This window comes from Calidris pugnax, unplaced genomic scaffold (genome assembly GCF_001431845.1).
Source record: "Calidris pugnax isolate Ruff unplaced genomic scaffold, ASM143184v1 scaffold20, whole genome shotgun sequence".
Taxonomy (NCBI): domain Eukaryota; kingdom Metazoa; phylum Chordata; class Aves; order Charadriiformes; family Scolopacidae; genus Calidris; species Calidris pugnax.
The window spans coordinates 30,424,309-30,442,733 of NW_015094510.1; the positions used below are offsets into that span (position 1 = coordinate 30,424,309).

An 18,425-nucleotide genomic window follows, 5' to 3' on the forward strand; every position below is an offset into this window, starting at 1 on the left:
CTTTTGCTGCATGTGGCATAGTAGTACCTGAGCTTGTGGGCTGTGCAGGTGTGCACCAGCATCGTCTTCCCAGCCACTGGGCCCATATAGGGTAGCATCTGCCCATACTGGCAGTGAACGAGCTCTCCTGCACTTTCACCACACGTAGTTGCCCATTGGCAAGTTCATTCTTTGCTGCAGAACTAAGGAAATCTCTAGATGATCCTTTGGTGCAAGATCATAACAATAAAAGAAGGCCACAGCCAAGAATTTTATGAATGTGCCTGGAAACTTTGTTAAATTGCAGTATCTATCCACATGACAGCTCTGCAGCGTTCTGATGCCAAACCTCCAGAGAAAGTCCTAAGCACTTACAGGAAAGATCTTCTGCACTTAAAGTACTCAGTATTTGCAGTACGTATGCCTTAAATTGCTTTCCAAACTGGGGAAATGTTGTTTCTCAACACAGGGGGTTTATCTGAATGATGGAAGGCTGTCCCTGTGGCCCTACTTGTGTTCTCCCTCCATTCTGGGAAAAGACCTCAATGTCTACTTCCCTCTCTGCCCCAGTGTTGTGGTTCCCATGAGAAAAAAACTCAGGCACGGGGACAAAAAAGGAACCGTGGGGTAGTCTGCTCTAAACTCTCAGAGACCCAGGACAGTACATCTTGGAGTCAGAAAGTAGAAAAGCTGCTGGACCTTTACTTTATGGCTAAGTTTTGTGCTCTGGTCCCTGCTCCAAGAGCTGCTTCTGGGTTTTACCTCTTAACTGTTTCTTGGAAAATGGACAACACATCTTTGAAGCAACACCCAGAACCCATTCTTCCCTTGGAAGGTGACAGAGGTAGTCTGAATTCTCTCAAGGAAATAAAAGAATCACAACACAGGCTCCTATTTCCTCGCAAGAAATTTAGCTGCTAGACTACTACAGAAAAAGGAACGGACTACTGGCAACCATATTTTAATACAGTGAGATCTGCCTGTGGGGTTTTTTTTGACAGATCTCACTAACTTTCAGGTACTTAGGTCTTTGAGACACCTGCCTTGTGGGACTGAGATATCCCCACAAGCTTTCATCTTTGTGCAATCAGTTGATAGACAGACCAAAAGAGACCAAAAGCATGCCCATGGCAAACTCGGGCCAAGGAAACAGTGTCGGCTAGAATACTATTGCCAGACTTCCCATTATAAGAAGCGACCTTTCACTCCCTTCCAGAGGTTTTGGATCTTCAATAGTGACATAGAGGGTAAGGAAACTCCCGTTACAAGAGAAAATATCCTTGATTTGTCTTTTGAAACAGTTTCATCTTTTACTGCCTAATGCTCTAACGTCCGACCTTCCACTCAGTAATTGCTTGTCTATCTGCTACAATATGTTTAACATGAGAAGCCTTTCCCCCTTTGACAGGATTTTCTCTTTCCTTTTATCGACATTATTCTTTCTTCAAGGAAATTCCACATCTTGCAGAGTCTTAGGAGTGCTTGACAGAAACAGCTTCTAAAACAGTATCTTAAAACAAATTTTCTTTTAAGACTTGAGCCATGCCAGATTTCTGAAGCAAATAGTCCTTGCTTGGTCATAAAACTTTGAAGAATAATGAAGGGAAAAGGAAAAAGGAGCACATTTTCATTGCACCAGGAAGATTTGAAAGAAGGTCTGCTTACTTGAAGCCACAGTCTAAACAGGAAATTTTGGAGTGCCTAAAGTCACAATGCTCTAGTTCTTTGCAAAACACTGTGAGCCAAAGTCTCGTGTTGATCTTCCTGCTTAATAGCAACTGTGTCTATAATTGGCATTGTCTTGTCCCAGGCACTACACAAGTTTGTTGTGTTCAGCCTTTTCATAGAGGTATTGGCACTTACTGCAAACTTCTGCTCCAGCTATCAGGTTTCCCTTAAGCTTTTTGTAGCACCAGGAGAGTCATTTCCCACTTTATTTTTTCTCCCGTTTTCTCAAGGCTTTATGTATTTTTATTCTCATGATCATGGTGTTATTTGCATTAGTCTTGCTCCACATCATTAGAGCTGTGCATTCTTGGTGTATACATTTTCTTTTTCATACTTAATTATGGAATCCCAAGAGAAAGATAGGTTCGTTTTGCTGTTGGTTTAAGAATCCAACAGAGAGACACATTGCAACACTACCACCCATGAAAGAACTAGCATTTAACAAAGTTTTTTATATGTTCGCCTACCATATGTTACTTTTCTGTTGACACTTTTGCTATAAGACATTCAGCAAGTTCTTTTGTGTAAAACAAAACCTCTATCAAGAAGTCAAATAAAGGCAAGTAATACAAGTCGCTGCAAAAAAACCCAAACATTGCAAGAGTTTGATATCCCATAAAAATAAGTAAGGAGTTGTTTTCTCAGTATTCATCTGTGGAAGTCTGAGCAAGGCATCCCACCAAAGGGGACAAAGGAGAATCACAGCCTTCATGCCACCGAAATGCAGTCCAGCCTGTTCTTTGTTTTGGGACTGTATGTTTAGTACTCCATTGAAAATGCAGTTATGGTGACCAATTCCACGGCACAAATAATATTACTGAATGCAAATAAAATAATGCTTATTATAGTGAGCAGCTGTCTCTATGAATTATATGCCTGGAGTTCTTTATCAATTGCCCACTTAATAGTCTCATGAGTGGCCTTTGCAGAGGTCCTGTTCAACCATAGATTGACTGCACAATGCCAAGACTCATGGGGTTGCTCTGCACAGAAGCACAGACAGCGACCACTACCCATTCTGTTATAAAAAGGGTGATGGTTCTGAAATGAATTTTAGACAATGGTGGGTTTTTTTATTCTCTGATACCTTCTATACTGGTATTCTTCACTGGCTAATTTTGCTTCTTTCAACTACAGCTCAATTTTTTTATTGCTTTGATATATCCTACACAGATACAAAGTATATTGTTCTGGCAAAGATCTCCACATGGCTCAGGGATTCAGAGGGAGCTGAGCAAGTGTACGTGAGGTTTGAATTTGGCTGAATGTGCACACAGCATCATTTGATATTGCCTCAGTGACAGAAGGGGTCCTGCTTTGGATTTGAACTCTGATGATGCCTGGAGTATCTTTCATGCTCCCAATAAAAAGAAAGGGCCTGTTGATAAGAGAAGGAGCCGGCACCTGGAGCTGCTTCTTTGAAGTTCAGTGGAAAGCCAACCAAACTGAGAGTCTTTCATCAACTCCAGTGGGGTTTGGGTCCACTTCTTAATTGCTCGGTTGCTGGGTGACAAGTAACAAATAGGGTGGTGTTAAAATGCTGCTCTCTTATTTAGGTCTTGATCCAGCAAGCTCCGTAAGCATGACCTTACACTGAAATAAACGGAACTATTGAAGTTATATAAAGCTGGAGGCAACCTGAAGTAATGCTTTGGACTGAATCCACTGGCCCAATATACTCTTACATATGCATTCTTATGCCAGAATGACTGTTTTTTTAGCTTAGTCCCTCCGTAAGAGACAATTTACAGTTTTTAGCTTGGACAGGGTTGTGCTATTCCTGTTTCATTACTGGTGATCCCAACCCTTTGGGATCCCAAACTCCTGGTCTGCCTTCTTGGCGAACTGCTGGTGAATCGTGGTGGGAGCAGAGCTAACTTAGTGTTATTGTTTATATTCACTTTAAAAAAATCATTTCAATAAGAGAAATGACCTTACAGTTTTATATGTTCCCAACAAGCTGTGACCAGCTATGGAATAAAGTATTTTGACCATGAACTCTGTCATCTTTTCCTCTGATTTACACAGAACCTTATGGATAACAAATAAAGTTTCTCCTTATTGCAGGAGGGTGGAGAAATAAAAAAAAAGCCAATGAATATCTGAACAGGCTGCCATAAATACAGCTTGCTTGGCATGCCTGTCCCCGAGATGAACTGATTTGTGGCCTGAATTCAAAAATGTTTTACTGTTCTTTGCTTCTCACTCTGTGGATTCAGCTATTTAGATCAGGCTAATTTTCAACTGGAGGAACTGAAGAGCTATTATTCTCCCCGAAGGTTATCTCATTTGTTTAAAAACTGGTGGCAAACCATTGACCGCTGTATTTGTTTCAAAGAGAACAGTCATGGGGGAGGAGGGTTATATCTGGAAAACTCCAGCGTGTAAACTCCCAAGGTCCTTTCCTGAAATAACAAATAGTTTCACGAGTGGTAAAATGAACTTCACATGGTTTCCAGCAACTCTCTCCTCAGCTGTAACAGAGGATGAGCTCATCAGGTTACACTCCATGGGATTTAAGATGGTACATTTCTTGTCATAAAACATGTCAGAATATGATATCTTTTCAGCCTCTACCGCTGTGTCAAGGTTGTTGAGGTTGGTCAACCACTTCTACAGGGGGAAGAAAGACAGGAGCAAACATATAGACAGGACAGCACCTTAGGAAGTGAGGCTAAAATTCCGGAAATCTTGGAAAAGTGAAACTAAATATTCCATTTTATTGGTTAGGTCCAGATAAGGTTGTTCTCTGGATTCTTCTTCTTTCTGAAGGAATTGACACTTAACTGACTCTGCTTGCTCAATGGATATCAAAGAAAAGATGTCAGATTAGCTATTAGCAAGCAGTAATTGCACCTCTTTTTTTTTTTTTTTTCAGTGAAGGAATTCCTTGTCTGTTGAATGATAATAAAAGCAAGCTTCTTTCTGTATATGTATGTAATGATGGGGAATAGCTTTAACAAGAATGTGTCTGTACATCGCTAAAACTTGCAAGAAAATGCAGGCATCCAGAGAGGATGAAATTTGTTTCTGAATCTTGCTGCTTATGCCACATGGCACTAGGAGAACATGCCCTAACCGGGAAGGAGAAACATTGGATGTGCTGCCACCCACAGTGGGGAAAGTCTTGAGGCAAGCAAATTTCCTGAATATTGAGCTAAACTTTGCAGTTCCCAGTTTGACACCCAGCTGCCCTCCATGCCAGGGAAGGAAGGCAAGCACTGCTGAAAATGCAGCTGCTTTGGTGCTTTAATGGGAGCTCCTCTGACCTGGACAGCTGGACTATCATGTATACCGTTATGTTTAAAATCAGTGGTTGGGAAAGAATTGAGAGGAAAAGAAAAGAGAGATTAGTTCAGATAAATAAAATATAGAGCAAGCTGTTTCCCAGTCAGTTCAGACTCTCTGCAGGGAATTGCCTCACTGCAAGGGATGCCTTCCAGCTTCCTTCCCACTCATCTTCCTTATGAGACAGTTTCCCTCCCCCAGTGCAAGGATGTCTTGTAGCTCCTGCCATCTAGAATATCCTCCTTCTGTGAATTGCTTAAATGGCCTTTTTGCCTTATGACTTAACACCTACTTTTATTCATCGTGAAGTGATTTTATATGCTCTTTAGTAAATGTGACAGGCAGTGTCGTCTTTTATTTACTCCATAAAGCATTATGGAATACAGTTAGTATGATTATCCACTGTCGTCTTTTATTTACTCCCATAAAGCATTATGGAATACAGTTAGTATGTGACATTTGGGACACTGTATAATGCTGCATTGTATTGCATTGCAACAAGGGATAGTTCAGTGCCTTGAAAGAGGCACTGCCTTTTCCTTTGCCTTCATCTTTCCTCAAGTGTCTTTTTTTCCTGACTTTCCCCATGGCCAGTGTCTGGGTTCCGTGAGTTCATCCAGTGTATCTGATGAGAACAGCGCTTGTCGTAAAGGTCTTGTCATTTTAGTCACACATCTTGGTTGCTACAAGAAGTACAGGAGTTGCTCACATCTCCTCAAGCTGTTTCCCAAATGCTTGATGATTCATGAGGGCCCGACCTCCAGAGACCGAGTTTGGGTTGACTGTGTTCCCTCATCTAACTAAACCAGTTAACTCAGCAAAATCCCACTGAAAATCCCCTTGGAAAACTCTAGTGCATTTGGTACCAGTCCTGGCTACACCACTTCAGGCTGTAAATTAGTGCATGGAGAGAGAGGTAAGAGGGAATCAAGCTGTTTCAGAGCTCCTGAAGAGTCTGTTTCAGTGGCAGGTGAAAACTCTGAGTGGCTTTGCATTTCATCCCATGTGAGTTATAGAAAAAGTATTTATAGCCATTATTTTCAAACATACTTTCTTTGTGGAAAAGGCATAACTTCATACTGTAATATTTTTATATCCCCTGTTTTACTCTACTGAGCATTGTCTCCCCATGCTTCTCTCCAGCCTTTCCTCATAATGCCTTTATAATGATTGCAATTACCATGATAGAAATAACAAGTCTCTGTCCTTTGATTTTTAAGCTTTTTAACATGTGCAGCTTTATTTCTCCATTTACCTGTCCAGCTTGGATACTGCAGAGCTGTGCCGGCCATTACATTTCAGCCCTGATCTTGGTCAGCTGTGGCTGACTTGCTGGCAGAGAACCCCAGGCTGTGGGAATCAGAGTTTAAGTTAAATAAAAAGCCATGACAGAACCTATCTTCTTGGAGTACAAGAACACTGGCAACATACTTTCTCAGCTGGTGTGCTGAGTAAAATGCACAGATTTTGTCTTTGGGTGTGTGTGTATGTATGAGCACATTTGAAGGTTGCTGTCCTAGCACTCTAATCTCAGCACTTGGCGCCTCCAAGTAAAGCCTGTATTAGGACTGTTTGGGAAAAGGGAACCTTTCCCTCAGGAGCGTGAACCACATTGCACCACACAGTGAAATGCATGCTGATGGTGGGAAAATGGCAGGAGTTTGCTGTCCAAGAAAGAAGAGTAAAGTACTCTCAGGTGTAGGATGAGTTCTACCATGTTTGACTGCAGTGACTTTTGTTCTGACTTAGGGAATGGTTGTTTCATTCAAAAGTGCAGAATTTGTTTTCATCAAAACCGTTTTATTTTTATCCCTTTTGCTGGACATTGTGGACACAGTCCTGTGAAATACTCTTGTCCTCTTGGGTGTATTGGGTGTTTTCAGATCCAAAAGTCCTCAGCGTTTCAGTAGGAACTCAGTAGTGTTGGCTGGACATTTTGTTTCATTCCAGATTAGGGTGAACAGAGGTGTCTTTTTTTTTTTTTTTTTTTTCCATTTAAAAAAAACCACAAACAGACTTGAGTGTAGATGTTCCTCTTGAAAATTGCAACAAAACTGATGGGTGGGTGATCTTTATTTTCATTGAATTTTCATATTTCCAATGCAAATTGTTTGGTCAAAACAGAACAAACCAGAGCAAAACAAAACAAAACAAAACAAAACTAAACTAAACTGTTTTTGTGAGCTATGGTGTCAGGGCCTAGAAATGGTGGCTCAGGGTGTGAGAACATTTCATCTTAAATGAAAGCATCTTAAAAATATGTCACAAATAGATCTTTGAAGATAGATTTTACAGGAAACCCAGACTTTTAAGTTTCAGGTTGTTGGGAAACTAGAATTATTACCCTGTCAGAAGGGTACAATGAACTGTTGACACACAACCACACTTTGCTTACAGCTATGTGCAGGGAGGTATTTATAGCCAGGAACTAGTGAAAAGCAACCTGAAAAATAAATGTACTTACCATTAAGATTGTGCCTTTTTCTCTGTGTTCCTGTTTCCTATCAGCATTTATGAAACGAATATATTTGTCTTTAGACAGTGGAGTCTAGGTTTTTACATAAAAGCTAGTGTCTGAGTTCCCCTTAGTAGGTAGAAATTTGGTCAATGCAGTTAGTTGACCTGTCCAGGTATAGCTCCCACCAGCCACATTGGGAAGGGCCTCAGCTTGCCCACGTGCAGGTAGCTCTGGGAGACAACAGAGCTTCCACGGGACTTCTGCTTGGGGCTGTTGGATGTGGTGCTGGACCTCCCTGTCCTCATGGAGGCCAGGCAGGAAACCATACTATGTCTTAAATGGTGTTAGAAGCCTCTCTGTGAGTAACTGAACTGAGCCCTAGATCCCCACACACCAGATGGGGAGCACAGATAGCTGTCTCGTGGCTGCAGGCTCAGATTTGAGTCTCTTAACTGGGAACTGAACCCTGCTGTGGTCTGCGTGTTACCTTGGAGCCTTCTGATCCTCAAAATTTCACCACACTAAAGTTATCAATGCACAACAAAAAGAGTTGCTTGCAGTTATTTGATGCTAGGAGCCAAATTCCAGTGTCAGTAACAGCTGGACAATGCAAGTGCATGGTGCAACTGAGAAGACATTTTGACTTTTAGAGGGCTGGGTCTTGCCACAGTTCCTGTTATTCTTGAAGCCAGGGATTTATAGCAGCTGAAGCTTTACCTCAGTATAAGTAAACTTTAGGAACAAGTGAGTATTTGCGCAGGCAGAAGCTGTGGAATTTGACTTAAGTAAAGACTTGGCTATTTGTCTTGAAGTCATTCAGTGAGAAAGTTGGTGGGGCAGTTTCTGACTCCAGTGACATTGGTGTAAGCATGGAGTAGCTATTTGTGTTAATGATCCATTGACAGCAAATGATTCACACCATATAAATAAAACAAAAATGTGACCTAACACATGCTTCTGGGAGGAAATACTTAAGCACAATAAACAAACTTAGACTCACTCGCACGCACTTTCCTGCAGCCTTTTATTGCTGCTTTTTATTTAGAGGGAAACTCTCCCCAGAGCACCAAATTTGGGAATCAGGGACGTTTCCCTTTTTACCTCACTCTGTGTCACTTCATTGTTCTCAAGCTTGCAGCTTTTATTAAAGTTTAAATTCTGTTTTAAAACCAAAATGGTGAGAAGGAAATGATATAATTGATATCAATGTAAAAGTAATGGTGTATTTATCATAAAATAAAATCTATGTAGTTGAGTACTGTTGTTCTTACTGTTTATAGGGGGTTGAATTAAGAGAAAATGCACTGTACTTCTTATTTAATAATAACTGCTCCTAGACCCAAATTTTATAGACTTTAAATGCAAATAATTTGTGCTGTGTTATAAACTGTTGTGTTTTTTGCCTTCCTGTAACTGGAACAACATACTAATTTCTACAAGTTGTGACTACTAACAGAGAGCAATCACCTCACAGACTTGTACCGAAAAGAAGAGACCATCAGCGTGGCAGGGAACGGCTGCATCCACAGTCCTCGCTTCCCCAGCAGTTACCCCAGGAACCTCCTGCTGACGTGGCGGCTCCACTCCCCAGAGAGCACCAGGATCCAGCTGGCTTTTGATAATCAGTTTGGACTGGAGGAGCCTGAAAATGATATCTGCAGGTGAGTGGAAGTTTGCAAAGGGCTCCCTGATACCACCTTCGAGCTTAAGGATGTGGCCACTGGCATGAGACTGCAAACCAAAACCTGGGTGTCTCTGGCTGGGTCTGTGATGGCCTTCCTTGGAGGACAAACCTCGATGGCTCCCTTCTAACCCAAATTGGTTTTTGAGTTTATTTATAAACTGAGCTGTTCTGGACTTGAAGAGGTTTTGGCAGGTTTTAGTCCTGCTATAATATTTTAAGCACAAGGCACTTGTACGCTCAAATCCAGCTGCCTAACAGCTCAGGTACTACTTTAATAGGATTTTGTCCTCTATCACCTGTCATGTTTCAGCCAGACAAAAAACATCTTTTTCAGTAGGTGGAAGGCTCTGGGAGGTGTGGGTGAGTAGGTATGTGTTTATATTGGCATGTGAGGGACAGATAGAAGTGCATTGAAAAAATATAACTATGGTCTTCAAATTATTTGTCTTTATTGCTACTCTTCCCTGGTACGGTTTCTTTTATAACCTTTAAATATGTGCCTACAAACTTCAGTGCACTCTGCATGCCGATATATCTAATAAAATATACTCTACTATATCCCAGTTGCTTTTTTTTCCCCTTTTAAGTAAAAGTGACCATAAGCTCAGTTGATCTGGCTGATTAACCCAGGTGGATAAACTGCTTTGCATTAGCAGAGCACAGAGGTGAATCTTGCCAACGGTCACTAAAACAGTATAAATCCACGGAAGTTTTTTTTCATTTATATTTCTTTTATTCAGCTCTCGGTTCTGTGGGAGAGAGCAGGCTCAGGATTCCCATGTGCTCGAAGGGCCAGATTGCTGTGATGCTACTTACATAAAACGCTCAAGTCTCAGCTTCAGCTCCCTGCCTGATCATGTTGTTACTTACGCCTTATCTGTGCAGAGAACTGGGTTGTTAGGATTTCTGCGCAGCCAGCCTCTGCTTATCTTATCTTCTCTGTCAATTAATTTGCATTTATAGGGTTTGGCAGCTCTGCAGGGTTTTACAGGGTGGATTTTTTTTTTTTTTCTCTTGTTTTGCTTTGTTAATTTTTTACGTTACCAATAGAGAGAACCATTTCTGCAGGTTTGCTTTCCATTTAGTAATAAAAGAATGTGGCCTGAAACCGGCTCTCCTTCCCTGCGCCTTGATGGTCTTGGCAGCTGCTTGCTCTGCTCTGGTGCTGTTGGTCCAAGACCAGCAGCAGGGTTGGTAACGACAGTTACCTCCCAGCACCGCAAACGCTTTCCCAGACTGAGATCCCAAAGCACACAGAAGCGGCCTGTTAATATTTACATAGTGGATAAACTGTGGCTGACCTTAAAGCATTGCAGCTTTGAAACGGAGGGCTAATTTACTGTGGAAAAAAAGATGAAGTATTCTCTGTCAAGAGCCATTAAAGGTGGTGGCACGGTGAGAGGAAGTCGAGCTGTTGCTGGCTTTAAGGGTTTGGGGACCGTCTTGGAAGACAGTCCTCCTGCTTTTTCCAGAGCAGCTAATTTGGGCTGCAGAGAGAAGCAAAGACCTTCCATCATCCGTAGTGTCTATAGAAGCTGGAGAAATATCACATTCTTTTCTGCAATAAAGCTTTCCCTGGCGTTCCTGGAAGACCTTTATTTGCGTAGTATTACTTCCAGAGCGAGGAATTTCTCGGGCAGGCAGCTCGTGATGGCTTTAAGCCTGTTAAGTACTGTGTGCGTACTTAGATTTTTTACTAATGCTCAATATGTTTTTCAAAACTAGGTCCTTTCTGCAACTTCAGTCCCTGACAATCCCTGCAGCGCTGCCTTAGAGAGACAGCCAGGCGTGTTTTAATTGAAATGAATGCTGAGAGCTGAGCATGTGCTTGAATGCTGTGCCTATTGGACAGGCAACTCAGGACCTCTGCACCTTACCTTCCTTTTGTACTTGCTTTTGACCTTATTTTTTTTTTTACCAGAAACTTCCTAGTGTTTTCTTTCAATTTTTCTTTAATGCTAATTATTGTAATTTGCATACTATTAAGACTGAACTGATTGAAATTCAGTCAGGCTGAGGAATGAAAAGGTATACTTTAGCAGAGCTGTTTCAGGAGGAGGGGAAATATTCAAGGTTTTACAGAATTTTCTAGAAGTGCTTTTAGCATTTCCACAGGCACTTGATAAGAGATGATTCTGAAAAGCAATTAAGTTACCCAGCCTCCAAGGCTCCTTGGATGCACACAAACAACCGAGATTGCACCCACTTCCATGACCACTGCAGCAAAGCTCTGCCTGGGTACCACATCCATCACCGTGAGGGAGTGGGAGCAAAGGACAGTGGAGGGAGCCTGAGACAAGGTTACCTCTGTCTGGAACTAAACTTTGCAGTGTTATGAAAAAATGGTTGTTTCAGCAGAGCTTGGGCAGATTTAAGTGATTTGGTTATGGCAAAAGCTGTTATTTTCTGTTCTGTGCAATTTGGGGTTGGTGCATATAAAAGCAGCAGTGCTGATATTCTCAAGCCACATAGTATTTGCGTTTTTTTCACATGGGCTCTCAGCAGAAAAAGAAAAGTGGGTCTGTTATTTACAGAGCTATTCAGCTCCCACAACTGGGTAGGGAGGCAGACGCTTGGCCCGCAAACTGGGGGGTGGGGAACAGCACATTTCTAGTAGGAATCGGTTAACAGTCTTAAACTCCCCTTTGGAGGATACACATGCTTTGATAATAAAAAACTTTCCTGGTAGAGACCTCCAGAGTTTAAGGCTTAAGTGTACTGTGGGGATGGCAGCTCTCCCCATCTCTCATTGCCTGCACTCAGCCTGCCCCACTTGTCATCACCTCTTCCTCGCTAGCTGCAGTGTGTGGGGCCTAATTCCGGCTCCACAGATATTAGGGACTATTTTTCTCATAGAGTTAGTAAGAGCAGGAGTTTATTCTCTGTCTTCTTTATTCTCCAGCTGAAGAAGCGAACTCAATAAATGACCCAAGCCAGCAAATATGCAGTTTGCGGCAGTGAGTGCTGTTGCTGTGTCCTCTCATCCCTGCATCTCCTGGCAGAGCCTGCAGGGCTCAAGGGCACCACAGCTAAGGCATGGGCCACCTACGAAGAACATCCTAAAGAGCACCTTTCAGCAGCATCCGTTGCCCTGTGTCTTCCCAGCATCATCCTTTGCTCCACCAGAAAGTGCACAAGGGCTTGCAGCTGCTCAGCGCGGGCAGCCTGCCTTAAATAATATTTTATCCACCACTTAGCGATGTGTATGTTTACTGTGTTCTAAGCACATGCAAGTGCCTTCAATGGCTGTTTTAGCGTGGTAGAAAATACAGTCTGTCACGTGCCAGGAGCACAAAAAGCAGCCATTTGAGCACTCAGGCAGTAGCTTGCAGCTTAGCGCTGCGTGTCCACCACGAGCGCGCCCACCATTTGTAATATTTGCAGTGGAGAATGGGGGACAGATGTCTCTGTGTCTCCAGCTGTGAGCCTGTCTATTTGCAACCATCTTCTGTAACCAGACTTAGCAAAAATTAACCCTGCAAAATGGTTTCCAGGTATGACTTTGTGGAAGTGGAAGATGTATCAGAGACCAGCACGGTTATACGAGGACGGTGGTGTGGACACAAGGAAGTACCTCCAAGAATAACATCAAGAACAAATCAGATAAAGATAACCTTCAAATCCGATGACTACTTTGTGGCTAAACCAGGATTCAAGATTTGCTACTCCCTTGTGGTAAGTCACCTCACTGTGCCATGCGTGAGAGACAGACTGTTGTGTAGAAGAGCATCAGGACTTGAAGGCTGGATGGTGTAGCTAACTGCTTTGGATCAAAACACTAATTGACTGGAAGTATTTTCATTCCAGCAACTACATTAATACAGATCAAAGTATTTTTGACATCTTGTCATTAAATATAAAATAAAGTCAACTCCAGGCCAAGGTTTATACTAATAACATGTTTCAGAAGCACTAACACTTTCTGCACTGAGACTGTGCTGCCGGCTTCTTGACGGATGCTGCAGAAATAGCAAAGTAATGGCTGCTCTGTGCACTCCTCTTTTATGTTCATTTGAGGTCACATAAAAATACCTTGAGGGGTTATGGCTGTGATTCTGAGTTAGATGCAGGGTAGTTTATTCCGCATGCAATAAAATTCTGCATGCAAGGCAGTGTGCTAAGGCTCAGGCTGTATTTTTAACCACGTATAAACATGCCTCTCTGGATATGCAGTGGCATTACCAGGGTGTCATTTACTGTTTCAATGAGATGTAAACCTCCTGGTTTTTCATTTTGGTTGTCTTTAGGGAGCAGGAATGCACATTATTCTAAGTAGATTTTGATACAAATATGTATTCCTTTGTATCATCCTGATTAATATTATAATGCTTTTGGTGCTGTATAGCTCGAAAGAGGCAGATTTTGCAAACACTCAGGAAATGGTAAGCATTAATTTATTATACCATCATCATTATATTGTCATATCCATCACACTTCTTATTCCCTTTTTATTCAGTCCACTGTTATTTAACAAGAATAAGAAAGCCTGGAATAGCAATAATGTTAATGCTGTAACAGGAGAAATCCAGTGTTTGAGTCATTTCACTTCACCCTCTCAGCTTTGCATGCATGTGTGCCTGTGTGTGTGCGCTAAAAAGAGTCCATAAACAGCACACTGTCAAGACAACTCTAAAGCTGTAAAGATTGTGCTCCCTTGCGTTTAAATTGTTAGGCTTCTCGTGGAGTAAGGCATTGCACTGTGAGTAAATCCTGAGCTCTAATTTACTCTAATTTGAAGGTAATCTACTAAAACTAAAATTTAGGCCGAACAGTCTATGAAAAGACCACTGGGCATAAAAATGAGACAGTGAAGCAGCCTTTCTTTACGCTACTCGTATTTCAGTGCAGCCACAAAACTCTGCTGCATTTGCCAAGCTTTATTCCAGACCACATACAGCTAGTCTGATAGTATTAGGCTTTCCAAAAATGAGTGTTATCACTCAAAACACAGGACCTTGCACTAGTATGCTCAAAAAAGGCTACTGCATTTATCTAATTTCAAAACTATGAGTAAACAGAGTATTTTACACTCAAGCAAATATATTCAGAAGAATACTCTCCAAGTGCACCTTCTGAATTAAATACTGTTTGTTTTTTTTTCTCGGAAGGGAACTGTACAGGTGATTAGTGGCATTCGTGCATCACCGTGAGATGGCGGGTGATACGTAATTAGCTGGTTTTCAGATTCCAAACCGTCCAACCTAAAACTGCAGGATTAATATTCAGCAGTCGGCCCTTATTCAATAGTCTCCACAGTTGCTTAGAGCTCAGTTCATAGATATGCTGAGCACTGCTGACCCCTGAAGGTTGAAACTATTGTGCCTTTCTAGACGGCAAACCAAGGAGCATTAATGAAGCATGCAAAAACATATGGTATTTTGTATCAGATTAAATACAAGACCTTTACATTGCTTTTATGCTTTCCTTTGTAACCTTCTCCGAGACAAGGCTATTTCTGGGGCCTTTCTTGGAGAATGGTGCACAAAATATGTGCAAATCTTTAATTCCCTTATTTTTCTTATGTTTGGAGTTTGGATCTTCATGGCAGTTGTTTATTTGCATACCAGACTCTGATTGATAATTTTTTGGAGGAAACTGAAGCAAGTGATTTGGAGAGTTTCCTTGAGTTTATTGATCAGCTGCATTTCCTGAGCATGGTACCAGATTGGCTGTGTGAATTTTATACTTGCAGCCAAACAGCCTTGCAGCCTTGCTCTCTGGCCTCCTCATTTATGAATCTTCAAAAAGTCAGTTAAGTTCACTTCATTTGATGCAGATCAAGTTTTTACTTAGTTCAGCACTCTGCGTGAGGTACAAATGAGGCACCGCAGAGCTTAGCAGAAATTCATTATCTTCATGTGCTTGTGTTTTTGCATTAACTTCACATTTCAGTGCCATTTAGAGAAACAAAAAGGGATTATTTTTCTAGATAAGACATAAATTAGACTTGTATCCATGAAAATCACATTTGCACTTGTAAAGCAAGACATGCAAAGTAAGCAGCTAATGTAAGACGAAAGGGCTCGGTCACTCAGGACGGTGGGATTAAAATTCAAAGTGGAAAAGCTCTGGAATATTAGACTGAAAAAAAATACAAGGATGATCTTTAACAGGACAGGGTTGGAAACTGTACATACGTGTGGGAGCAATTAACTGTCCTAATATAAGATAAGGCACAACGGGCAAGGGAGAAGATCTGTGAAAAAAATTCTGAGCATCCAAACACAACATTTAGCAACTTTTGCTTGCCAAGGCTGGCTCCTTCCACCTTCTTCCTCTTTCTCCTCCTCTCCTCACATCCTCTGCCTCTTGACACCTCTGCCTCTGCGGGTCTGAGGGATGAGGAAGGCTGGAGGAGGAACAGTGAGGGTGGTTTTGGAGGGAAGGGTCAGATCCAACGTGCTGCTGCCTGTTGCTTGTCCCTGATCCTCTCTTTCTCTGTGAAGTTGTAGGACTCTCTGGGGTGAGAACTCCAGGGTGGACCTGACTCCAGGAGCTTAATAGTGAGTTGAGTGTGCCCCACTACTTATCCTAAGTTGAATAAGAGTCAAAAGGGTCCTAATGTGGCTGGAAAAAGTCACTTTGACTCTGTGCTGTCTGTGATGGTGCAGAAGTGGGTAAGTATGTGCAGGTGGTGGCTGGTGTCTACAGGCACTTCACACTCAAAGCCCCCAGATGTAGCAGTGCAGTTTGTTGGCTTAGCCTGAGTAACCAGACAGAGAAATGCCTCCCTTGAACCTCTTTAAAAATTGTCTTTTCCTTCAAGCTTCACAGACCCAGAGCAACAACGGTCTAGAGCAAGCCCTGGACAGCTATTAGGCATGAGCCTTACTTAGCTGAAAATTTGTTTGAAATTCCTGCCTGCCATTATCACTTAAAATGCTTATTTCTCAACTGTTTTTTTCTTTGCTTTTCTTGATTGAGTTGCCTTAGAAACACTAATTTGCAGTATAGAAGGCACTGAGGTATTCTAGTCCTTTTTTCTCACGCATTATATAATTTCTTACCTTAAGGACATAGTGTTTCACGACAAACACTGTAGAAATATTTGATACAGAGGAAGAAAAGTAATCTTAGGTTACTAACGCAGCTGCTGAAGGGAAGAGAGGCACTGTCATGCAAAAGGGCCCTGAGCTACACACCTTCAAGTAGGTGATGTGAGTATTCCATATTGCCACAAATGTAAAATTTCATTGCACTGCTGCTTGCAGTGCAGTTACCTCAACTGAGGGATCTTGCGTGTAGCAAGTACGTATTCAGTAATTACTAAAAATACTGCATAAATTATTTTGAGATGTAGGAATGTAAATTGAGTTACACTGTTACACATGGAAATAATCTTTGCCTGATTGAAGTCATGTTATGCAATCTTCTTTTTCCTTCTGAAGTGAAATTATTCCAATGTCCTAATTCTGGAAGGGAATGTTAACAAGATTGAACCCCATGTTTTACAAGTACATTAGCATGGATGTTTACTAAAATAATCTAGAAATCCGTTCAGGAACATGTTTCAATAATAAAGGTGAATGTTTTGAATTAAAATTCCCAAGCCTGCATCTAATTTAATTTTAATGAGACAACTAGAAAATGTTGGATTCCATTTGCTAATTAAAAACATTATTGTAAAAGGCACATATTTGTTATATGTTTATAATGGTAAATTGTTATTGCCTTACTAGTTGTTTCATTAATCCTAAATGAAATCCATATTTTGGAACTTAGACTAAAATAATTATTGGAAACAAGGGCTACAAAAAAGCTAGAAACATATATATATGTATATGTACAAACATGCATATATACAAAGATGTGAGGTTAAAAATACATATTTACATATACAGACATATATATGTGCTTTTACTTTTATTTATAACATAAATCATTAATAGGAAATATCACATGTTATTAAGATCAATCTTTACTTATTTGGAATTGCAGACCAACAGTGGTGGACATGTGGTACTAAACAGGAGAACATAAGTGCATTTTTCCCAGGAGAAACGTATGTGTCAAAATGTGTATCAATGTGTTAGATCATGAATATTTTTTTTTGTTTGAAAGGACGTTTTTTGAATGAAGGAGCATAAATAAATTAATTAATGGAGAGGGGGGAGCTTTGAGTTTTGGTCCATCATGTGGAATTTTACAGAGCAGTAGCTTTCTGCTAAACACTCAGGCTAAAGGTCACCACTTATATGATCAAAAAAGGTCACAAAGCGGGGTAGAACACCATAGCCAGTCTAATAAAATTTAATTACTTTCCCATGCAAAAAATATTGGCCAAAGTTTGTTCAAATGCTTAAACTCTTTGATTCTTGCCTGTTTATGTCAATAAACAAACTCCCTTGTAAGAGTTAACGTGGTCACAAAAAGATTCAGCCACCAGTGTGAATGCAGATTCATAATGACCATAAAGGATGATTAATTCTTTATCACCAGCCACAGAGCTGAATCCAGCCCAGGAGCTGCATGAGTCTTTGCTGCTGTTCTTCGGGTTTAGCTTGTCACTTTTCTCATAGAATAGACTTTTAATTTCTGTTTCCAAGACAAAATATTCTGCCTGAAAAGCCGTAAAATATATCTCATGTGACAACAGGCGTGATAATGTTGCATGAATACCTTCCCTGCTTTTAGATAACCCACAGAAGGAATCCCCGAAGATTGCTGAGGGTACAAAAGGAGAGGAATGAGGTGGGGGGAATGTCTTGGTTAATAAAGTGGTTGAACATGAAATAGATCTCACAATGAAGAAGCAAGAACCTACACATCAGTTCTTTATCAGCTTTATCAGTTTTTCTGTTACTCTTTCTCTGATTTCAGTTTTGATTGCCTGTCTATGGGAGACAGCAAAGATTTTTTATAAATGCAACCCATGTGCAAAACTCATAACAATCTCTATGATGAAACTTCTATTTTCTTAAGTTCTGGCAGAAAACCATTTTCTGTGGTTTTGCTTAAGGCATACCATCCTCATAAAATTATCTGCCAGAGGCTCATCTTTCAGGAGAGAAGTAATTAAGTCCTTTCTAATTAGATAAAACTCGTTCAAAAACTTTAGCGTTCCTCCTCAACTTTACATGAGCAGAGGATTTAAGAGATTATCTATGCACAATATATTTGGGTTTGTTTTTTTCTTTTTTTTTTTTTTTTTTTTTACTTTGGAACCTGTTATAATATTTTAAAAAGCAACATAAAATGACAATATGTTAAAAAGAGATATTGTGCCTCAATGCATCTTGAGACATAGAGCATCTCAGAGCAATTTTACATGGGGAAGAGGAATGCTTT

At 40.9% G+C, this 18,425-nt stretch overlaps 1 protein-coding gene across 2 annotated transcripts in view; it reads left to right on the top strand.

The window, feature by feature from the left end:
* PDGFD (platelet derived growth factor D) overlaps nucleotides 1-18,425 on the top strand; it is a 145,509-nt gene that overhangs the window by 74,113 nt on the left and 52,971 nt on the right. Inside the window, exons 2-3 of one of the 2 annotated variants that reach the window (XM_014966181.1) lie at nucleotides 8,910-9,114; nucleotides 12,632-12,812. In XM_014966181.1, coding sequence (XP_014821667.1) covers nucleotides 8,910-9,114; nucleotides 12,632-12,812 — 386 coding nt within the window. The remainder of the gene's footprint in view (nucleotides 1-8,909; nucleotides 9,115-12,631; nucleotides 12,813-18,425) is intronic. The other variant, XM_014966182.1, reaches the window with a different exon arrangement.